Raw genomic sequence first — 10,458 nt, forward strand, 5'->3', positions numbered from 1 at the left:
TGTAAATAAAACATCCGAAATTTCTAAACCAATTAAATATATAGGTTTGTGGCCGTATACCTGTGAACAGAGCTCTGACTTACTTCAGATTGTATAGCTACGAGTATAAACATTGATGATAATGAATTCAATTTTATATTTATTTGATTTTCCCTCATACTTTTACTAATTATTTTTAATTATTTTTTTTTATTTTTTTTATTTTTTTAAATATTTTTCCCACAAGAAATTTCAATTCCTATTGATAAAATTCTGGCTACACCACTAGACTTACTATTAATGGACATACTAGATTTTCTTATAATAGACATATCTACTTAATGTTATATTACTTATTGTATTAATTAAATCTACAATTTGCTGTGACATAAATAGTTATCACCTCTACTTCTCCAAATTTCTTATTTTAGAAATATGGTAAATATATAGAAAATACACCAAGATTTATATAGCAATTGCTTTAAATTTTTAGGTCACAAGACTAACTTTTTTTAATCTATAATTGAAGATATTGGATTTCGCTTTTTTGTTATTATAAATACTTAAATGAAAGAACTGATGACATATGGTATATCAAATCATTTCATGATATATATGATATATGATATATAATTAAAGAACTAACATGTAATTACTATAAGCATACACAAAAAAATGGCTTATGTTAATAGGCTTTTTAATTAATCTTCAATTTTTGTAATTTTGATCGGTCTACTGATATGTTTACTTACAGTGAAAATACTGTTTTCGGAACACTTACTTTCAGCCAACTTTAGTCCATTTAAAAGAAATATCTGTCAAAAAGGTTCCAAGTTTATACAAATAATGGTTTAAGAAATTTGAGCATAGAGAAATTGTTCACTTAAATAAGCTGTCACTTTTTGACATATATTATATATAATATATTTCACATATAATTACAACTTACGGTGTATTCATTGTTTGAAGAACTTATATAAGATAATTGGATGTAACTTATTGCTTTCACTCTTCTTATTAGGTTTTTTAATTCCATTTGAATCATAATGGTTTCTATTATCTATACACAACAGCTAATATATAAAAACATAAGTCATAAATATACTTTTTACTTATTAGCATTTAGGTACATATAGATAATAGAATCCATTGTGATTTAAATAAAATCAAAAAACCTAATAAGAAGAGTGTTAAGATAGTGATAACACAAGGAAGAATTATTATCCTCATTAGTTTATAATTTCAGTAGATAAACATTCTATATATAATATATAATACTATTATGTTTACTATATTACCATTCGATCTTTATCAACATTTTTTACTTCTCTCTAATATCTAAGAATTGGCACTCCACTCATCCTTGTGGTGGATGAGTGGAATTATTAATTGAAAAGTAATAATTATAATGAAGAGGTTAACAAAGCGAGGTCTCGACGCTGGCAAACGAAAAAAATTTATTGTAACCAAAACTGGTACTCTGCCTTGAAGTATCCCGATAAAGTAAAAACGGTCTGGTATAAAAGGGGAATTGTTTTTAGTCCATGCAAATCGGGGATATTACTATTGTCACGATATATAGTAGTGACGATGAGTTCGGTATTTTTAAACCTTTTTCTGCACAAAAACAAAACTTAGGTTTGTGGTAGAATACTGTTAGATATCTCTCAAACACAAATTCTAAGAAACAGGTCTTAGGGCTCTGCGTATATACAAATCGTTAAACAAGGAAAGAATAAAAAGAAGAGTACACTAATAAATATATAGATTTAAACGCAATTTAGTTCCACTGACTTTTTACATAAGTAAAGTTTTAGAAATTCTGAAAGATGACTGTACAATATTAAGATATATATATATATATTTTTTTATCAAACTTTAATAATAAAGAATCGTATTAAATATTCTTAAATATATGGATAAATAAGAATTTTACTAAATGACTAATCCACTTGTCATTGGTGTACCTACAAAAAATCTTACCATCTTACCGTTTTATTAACCTTTTTTTTTGTACATATAATTATTTCAGTGTATTGTTTATTAAAAATATTATTAACATTTGCATTCAACTCACTTCGATTAAATTATTTTTCATATCATATACTTATTGTGTCTTTTTTTCAGATGGAAGACTGGCTTGAAACCTCAGACACCCAAACACATCCACACATCCACACAGCGAACCACAACACATTGACAGCTCCAGCCGTAAAATGGAAATTAACCACACCGCCGCGACTGTTTCCCCATTTCCAAATGTCAGTAAGCGAAGCGAAGTCTTCAAAAGTGAGAGTCTCGTGCGGTGTCTTGGTAGTTTAAGTTTAACCACCGCACGGTTTAGTTAAGTTTTTACACTGAAAAGTTGGAACCGTGGCTCATTAATTGGCAACGATTTTGGACTGATTTTGATATATAAAAATATTTAATATTTTTACTGTGTTAAAGGATATTTAAAAATTATTTTAAAATACAATTATTTTATTATAACAAAATGAGGCAGTTCGTTATTTGTGCCATCGCAGCACTCAGCATAGTGTCAATAAGTGAGTGAATAAAATAATTAATAAAAATATTTATATTTATTTTATAAAATATTATTTCTTTATATATATTTAATATAATGCATTTAATTATATGAAATTTTTTTTTTGTGTGAAATTTAATTTTTTTTTTAAATAATCATGTTTTTCTAAAATTATTTTTGTACTAATTTCTTTTTAAACTATTTAAATTTTTTATTATCTTTTTTAAATTAAAACAAGAAATAAAAAATTTTTTTTGGTGTTGTGAACTTGAAAATTTAACTATTTTAAATTAGTCTTTGTTACTAAATAAAAATTTTATTTTATTTTTCTTTTTTTGATTGACATTGCTCCCATTTCCAGAAATGCCTAACAATTTATGAAATCGAAAGTGTTAAAAAAAATAATAAACAAGTTTTAATGTTGAAAACATTTGTTTATTAATAGGTTTCATTAGGAGTTTAATTATATATGCATTAATTTAAAATTTAAAATTTTACAATCTTTCAAAATAGAAATAAAATATAACATAAAAACAACCGTGGAAAACGAAGTAGGTTTGCTTGATAGTTAAAACCCGGGATCTTAAACTTAGCATGAAAAGGTTAAAGAAACTATAAAAAAATAATTAAAAACCATTTTTTTTTCGCAGAGTAATATTGCCTAATAAACTTCTTTAAATTGCCTATTATAAAAAATATATGTATTTATTTTACTATAATAACACTGTTTTTCATCAACCAATATTATGGGGTTATACTACCGTCTGAGCTAAGAAAAGTTAATTTTAAAATAGATGTGACCTAAAATTACAGTTTACGGTTAGTTTCAAGATAAATATAAAAATAAAATATAAAAATCATTATATTTTGTAGACCAAGTTTTTATTATAATTTTAGACTGTAATTTTCAGATTAGAATAGTGAGATGAAGAAAAAAATTTTATACATTAAAGATATGATTCATGTTATATATCTTCGAAGATGTGATGAAAGGTTGGGTTAGGTTAAAAAGCCGTGTGCTGACATTTATCAGCACTTTGATCGAACACATATATTGTCTATTGTGATGCCCTGAAAGATTTTGCCAGGGAAGCGAGATGCTAACCTTCATATACTATCCTTGTTAAACTATTTGGTTTTCCATATAGCATGAAAGAACACCAATACCTTCATCAACATCTTTGTGAAATACAGATGGAACAATATCTGCAAATGTATTTCAATTGTCTCTAAATGAGCCGAATACCTCTATGTGTATTTCATTGAACTGAATAAAGTTTAAAATTCTGAATAGAAGGTTTCAGGTATCTGGTTTTTCAATAAAATTAATTTGAATTGAATTAATTTGTTTAAGTAAACTAAAAGATACCTTGAAAAATGTTATATTTCACGGTGTACCACAATTCTGTCAAACAAAAAAAAATATTCAGACACATTTTGCGTGCCAATTTTCTTCCAAAAAAATGATTGATCATTAAAAATCTTGACAGAAACCTTGATAGTAAAAAAAAACACAACAGTTATTTTTAAATAAAACACATAACTTATTATATGGAGAAAATTTTAAGAATTACACTGAATCCAACTATATTAGGAGAAAAAAATAAAAATGGATCGAACACGAACCACCTTGCCAACACAGACCCAATGAACGATTGAACTGCAGTAACTCGCTATAGCCGCTAGAAATATCAAGAAATAAGTTGAGCAAAGACATTTCTGTAATTCTATGCAACGTTAAGCTACAGTAGCTAGTTACTGTATGAGTATTTCATATAACTGGACTACATGTAGAATCGTCAACTACTGTAGTGAGACACTACTGTTTAATCGTGCGTTGGGCGTTAGAATAGACATCGACTAGTATGAGACGATGGGTGCTTAAAAAAGACAATGAGATAATAATTTATGTATAACGAAACGTCCATACGGTTCAATGATTTATAACACAAAATTAAGATTAGGAAGATTGGGGATTGAGGAAGATTGGAAACTTTTTGTAGATCACTAGCTAGGATCATAAGTTTATACTATAAATTATTTCTATTTAAGAATATGTCAATAATAATGATAATAATAACTACAAGGTTATTCATTTTGTCGTTCCGAGAGTAAACCCCTAAAAAAACTTATGCTTGAGGTTATTATCAAATTTTTACTTCAATATATTATCAATATATATTATCATTAGATGTAAAATAAAATATCATTCATATATCCTCAATGGTACACTCCATCATAAACTACTGGATCATTTTGCAATAACTTTTGAAATGACAGATGTTCACCTTCAAAGCTTCGAGAGTTTGAGGATTGTGCTCATAAATATATATTTCTGACCCAATTGCATCACCAAAAGTGATATTATACGTTTATAAAATTTCTCGTGTAACAAAGTGAAAACAAGGTTTTGCTGCTTATGCAGTCCTATTGAATTCACAAAGATTTTGAAACCATAACTTCAGTTACACACTTCAATTATAATTCAAAATTATTGACCTATAATTCAAATAATCGGATTTGACAGTTTGTATGACACCTTTTCCAAAAGTATTAGCCTATCTTACCGTAGAACCAAACCAAACTGGACACACCATATAGTAAATATTTATGGATGCAATGGTCCTACAACAGTCACTTGAGTTTATCACTGATGTTACGATTTTGTTGCTTGACATATCCACTTATAACGAAAACTGAGTTTCATTCCTGAAGATTCAATAAAATCTTCATAAAATTTAACACATTTAACACATTCATTGGTTATTTAACGATCCATATTGTAAAGAGATCAATCTTGAAGTAAATACATGTGACAGTACTACTAAACAAAGACCACAAATTAGATAACCCTTTATAAATAATGATTTATAGATATGTGCTAGTTTTTCTCAAAATCTTTGATTTATGAAATATTTAAACTATGATGCAATAATCGTGTACAGTTAATGATATAAGATCGTTAAGAACTATTTTAAGAACTCTTGGAAATAGTTCTTATGTATCGAAACTGTACTACAGCCCAAACATTGACCATTGATATATTTGATTTTTATTTAAAGCACTATTTTTCCTTAAAGAATATATAAATATATCTGTAAAAGTAGGTTTCCACTGTCTAATATTCTTAAAATTTAATAATACTTACGCAGTAAGGCTCTATTAGAGAACTGAACAATTTAGATATTATTTGTCTCTGATTATTTAATGAGATTTTAGAAATATAGTTATAATGGTTTTGTCTTAAATATTTTCTAGGAAAAAATAAATTTATAGTATAGAATAGAACCAATTATACTGGAATACATAATAGATAGGATCTATGCATCCAGTGCCCAGTGAAATTCATACAATAGAATAGAACTGGAATACGTAATAGTTAGGATCTATACTCCCGGTGTACCGTAGACTATATTAAGCAATATTGCATATAGTTTTTAAAGAATCTGTCTATGTATATATATATATATAATAATGATCTACGCCCATTCAGCGTCAAAGACTGTTTTAGGAATAATATTGTTATAAATTTTACTAATTCTGCAATTTAAAAAAAATTGAGATACATCAACTTGAAATTGATTAATTACTTTGATCGTTTAGTTTATCGTTATTTTCAAAGAATAAGCCTATAATAATACTCTTTAATATAATACCTATAGTTGAGGTAGTTTTTAACTTGGCAACTGAAGTCAAAACTTATCCAAGACAAACCGTGAGATACATGCAATCTGCTACTTGTTTGTAACAGGGAAATAGTATCTTATTTAAGAAACGTGTATATGCGGACTAACTACAAAATTATTTAAATTAAAATTGTTAAGATACTTAACGAGTTTTATTAATAATGCAAATTTTTATCTGACGAGTATTAATATCTTAAGAAATATTTTAATAGTATATTGTATCTAAGCAGAGAAAGACATTTAAAGGAATTGCATAAATGATATTTTTCATTGACTCTTAAATATCGCAGTTCATGCCAGACCAGCATGTATATATTAGTGTATAAAGATACTTATATATATAGATATTGTATCTATATCGCTATACGTGTACGTATGTGCACAGATAAGCTCATATGTTAAATGCCAGTTAAACCGGCTAAATGTGAAGCAATAAAAAACCCGTCTTAAAGCAAGTTATCTTGAAGGCTTTTTTGTTAATTTATTTGTGTTAATTTGTTTTCCAATCTTTTTTTCTGAATTTTTGTTTTTTTTTTTGGGTATTTATGGTCTTTACTTGTAGTCTTTTGTGTTATTATGCAATCCTTAAAGGGTTAAGCTTCATGAAATTGTAAATAATTATAGGTGATAAAAATCAATCAAGTGCATTACATCATGTTTGGGAGTATTTATTTTGGCCATTAACAAATGATTTAAAACGTTTTGAAGAAATTTTTGTTATTGAAAATAATTTTTATTTTAAGTGCAACTGGATTCACGGTTTGCCACGTAAAAAGTTCAATGATTGATTTCATTAAAGATGCGGAAAAACTGAAGCCAATTTATTGAACTCTTTCCCAAAACCTTGTTTTGTTTTCAACAGCTTTTTTTTTTAATTCAATAAAGAAAAAAAATTAATTTGAGAAAAGAGAAAATCTGCTTTAAACTGCAAAGATATCAATGCGGCATTTGATGGAAGTAAGTTTCCGGAAATGTGAAGAAAAATCATAAAAAATAATTTACACAAATATTTTTACTGTTAAAAATATTTCAATTATCGTTGCAATTTGCACTTTTAAGTCCATATAATTTTCAACAAATTTTCATTTTATATTAATTTATATTTTACTTTTATATATTGCAATAAACATATTGAAAAAAAATATGAGCTTATAAACCTTCTATTTCTACACATTAGATATAATGAATTCAAGGGCATCTACTGAGACTCAATTAAATGAGAATTTTTGAAAAGTAATTTAAAGCTTATATGAAAGCAAATAATCAAAAAAAAATTTCATCACAATTAGTATAAAATATTTTAGAGGGGTTTAAACCCCAAAGCCCCTTGTACTCTATCCAAGGCACTCTATAAATCCAACACTTTAATGTGATTTTATATTATTCTTCAATATACGATATCTTTCTAGATATTTGTTTTTGTAAATGCAATTATTCATTCATCATCCATCTTCCCACTCGATATGAGCCTTAGTTTCATCATATACCATAATGGATTGTTTAATCTGCACTATAATCGCTGTAGTGCCAAATGAATTTTAGCACGGTTTATAAAGTCCATTCACGCGATACTGTCTATTGCTTCCTCCACTCAATTATGTGCTTGCATTTTTCGTATGTCATCCACTATACAAACGAGTCAATAATAATCAATTATAATCGTCGGTGACTACATTCCATTTTTAGGACAGATCCGGCATATCGGACAAATATTATGAATCTAATAACATTTACTTCTTTCCATTGATCTAAAAGCTCTTGTTTAATTCGTATTTCATAGTCGCCATTTACATCCCGGGCCATTTACAAGTATGTTATAAATCTTATGACATTGTGTTCTTTCGATTAGCATTAAAGCTCTTGATTACTTCTTCTTTTTCTATAATCACCATTTACTTTTCGGTATGGGCTATATATTTGCCGTAAGTTGTTAGAATCCAAACATTTCAGATACATACACTTAAATAGGATAAATCACGGTTTTGAAGATAGTGCATTTAAGATATCGTGACAGCAGTCGCGATTTAGGTATATATATTACATCTGTTTAATCTGTTTGATATTTATACTTTTATTTTATATTATAAAAAGTTAATTCGATAAATGAATTTAAATATACTTACAATTAATTATAATTAATTATTATCTTACTTTACTTCACTTTGCAGATGCTTTTGACTGTCCAAAACCAGATGGTCAATTCGAAGATGAAATCCAATGTGACAAATACTATCATTGTGATGATGGTGTAGCGAAAACAAAGCTATGTCCGGATGGCTTAGTATTTGATCCCTTAAACAGACACGTCAATAAATGCGATCAACCCTTCAATGTAGATTGTGGAGATCGTACCGAATTGCGTAAGTATAACGATTTACTTTAATAGCTGTCACTATATAAAGATAATAATTATGAATTAAAATAACATATTCATTTTTTATATAGAACCACCAAAATCCACCAAATTCTGCCCACGTAAAAATGGTTTCTTCGCACATCCTGACACAGCCGTCTGTAATATATTCTACAATTGCATTGATGGTGATGCTTTGGAAATGAAATGTACTGTAGGTCTTCATTTCGATGAATATAGTGGAACTTGCGTATGGCCAGATACAGCCAAACGTGAGGGCTGTGATGCACCACAGAGTAAGTTCAAAAAAAAAACATATGGATATCAATAAATAAATACAAAAGAGCTAATATAAATTTAAAATATTAGAATGTTATTAAACAATTAAAATATTTATGATAAACCATTTAGTTACGGTTAATGATATATAAAATATTTATAAAATAAAAAACAATTTTTTTTGTATAACACAGAAAAATCAGAGAGCGGTTTCTCTTGCCCTAAGGATAAACCAAAAACCGATGTACACGGTCAAGTCGTAACACATTCCAAATACCCACATCCTACTGATTGCCAAAAGTTCTATGTCTGCTTAAATAATGAGGATCCACGTGATTTGGGTTGCCAACTTGGTGAAGTTTATAATGACGAATCAGAAATGTGTGATGCACCAGAAAATGTAGCTGGCTGTGAGGACTGGTACAAGGATGCTGATGATAAAAAGCCATAAGCACGTTTAGTACATCATAGTCACTACCTACATTAGGACATATCAGTAGTAATAATAATTTGTTATATTATTTTGATTATTCTGTTCATACATTAAGTGCTGAAATCAGTTTATCATTATGGTTTTCACCATGTTCTAGAACATTTGAACTTACTATAATATTATATACATTTAATTTCTTAATTACTTAAACTTTTTTTGTTTAATTTAAAACTTTACTTAAAGCACTTTGACTGAATTTAATTTTATATATATATATTTTTTTTTATATAATTTAAATGCTAAATTTTTATAAAATAATTATCAAAACCGTTTAATATGTGAGTGAAAAAATTCAAGTAATTTTGTAAATATTTAAAATATTATTATTAAAATAATGTAGTTTGTAAAAACACAAAAATCACATTACTAAAATGTCTTTCTTTCTAACTCCTTTTATTTCTACTCTTCACTTAAGGGGCTTTATAATGGTATTTTCCTTTCTGCTTAAATCTACCTTACACTAGTTTTAATTTTGTACTTGATTCTCTAAAGCTTAATGTCATAAAACATATATTCCATGGATTGAGAGGTGAAGAAATTGTGAGAGTGAGAGAGAGAGAGAGGAAGAGGTTCAGAGGAAGAGTTCTCACATATATGATAAATGTTTGAATGAGTAACGATAAAATCATAAAATAGTGTCATGTTTTCTGGTATAATGTGATGCAGATTATAAGAAATCGCGTATGATGAGCATGATCTCTACTTCCACATAAGGCTTAGTTATGAATGATATTTAATAAACAGTTTCAATGGTTCTGCATTTGGCAGTAGTTTGTAAAACTTATTTTTCTATAATTTCCTAATACTTAACTTCTAACAACTTCCACTTAATACATCTCATTTCTTAATTTTTAATCCCTAAAATAGTCTTTAAAATATATTAAGGGAAAGGGTTTTAAATTTTTATTAATTTCTTCTATATACCGATATTAGTATAATTTTTATATTACTCATCGTTTCACAAAATTACTTCTCAAAAAATAATTATTACCATTTGTTTTGATTTATTGTATACTAAAAGTTCACTTACTCTTATATGCAATCGTCGATTATATTATCTTTACTTTTTAACTTTAAATCTCTCTTAATACTTTTATATTAATTATTTCTTTTTAACTATTTCCATTTTCTTACCTCTTTT

At 27.2% G+C, this 10,458-nt stretch overlaps 1 protein-coding gene across 1 annotated transcript; it reads left to right on the plus strand.

The window, feature by feature from the left end:
* The first annotated feature begins 2,282 nt into the window (after positions 1-2,282).
* LOC119670661 (protein obstructor-E-like) lies at positions 2,283-9,458 on the plus strand. The gene is made up of 4 exons (XM_038081024.1): positions 2,283-2,525; positions 8,361-8,552; positions 8,638-8,841; positions 9,019-9,458. Exons 1-4 carry the CDS (start codon positions 2,474-2,476, stop codon positions 9,273-9,275), a joined length of 705 nt encoding a protein of 234 aa, XP_037936952.1. The 5' UTR covers positions 2,283-2,473; the 3' UTR covers positions 9,276-9,458.
* Positions 9,459-10,458: the final 1,000 nt, after the last annotated feature.

Source organism: Teleopsis dalmanni, chromosome 1, assembly GCF_002237135.1.
Source record: "Teleopsis dalmanni isolate 2A chromosome 1, ASM223713v2, whole genome shotgun sequence".
Classification (NCBI taxonomy): Eukaryota; Metazoa; Arthropoda; class Insecta; order Diptera; family Diopsidae; genus Teleopsis; species Teleopsis dalmanni.

Excerpts from the sequence above, each read along its gene's own strand:
- LOC119670661 (XM_038081024.1), top strand. The coding sequence starts at position 2,474 with ATGAGGCAGTTCGTTATTTGTGCCATCGCAGCACTCAGCATAGTGTCA. Across the intron at positions 8,553-8,637 it reads TGGAGATCGTACCGAATTGC|AACCACCAAAATCCACCAAA; the intron begins GTAAGTATAACG and ends TTTTTTATATAG. Across the intron at positions 8,842-9,018 it reads GGGCTGTGATGCACCACAGA|AAAAATCAGAGAGCGGTTTC; the intron begins GTAAGTTCAAAA and ends TGTATAACACAG.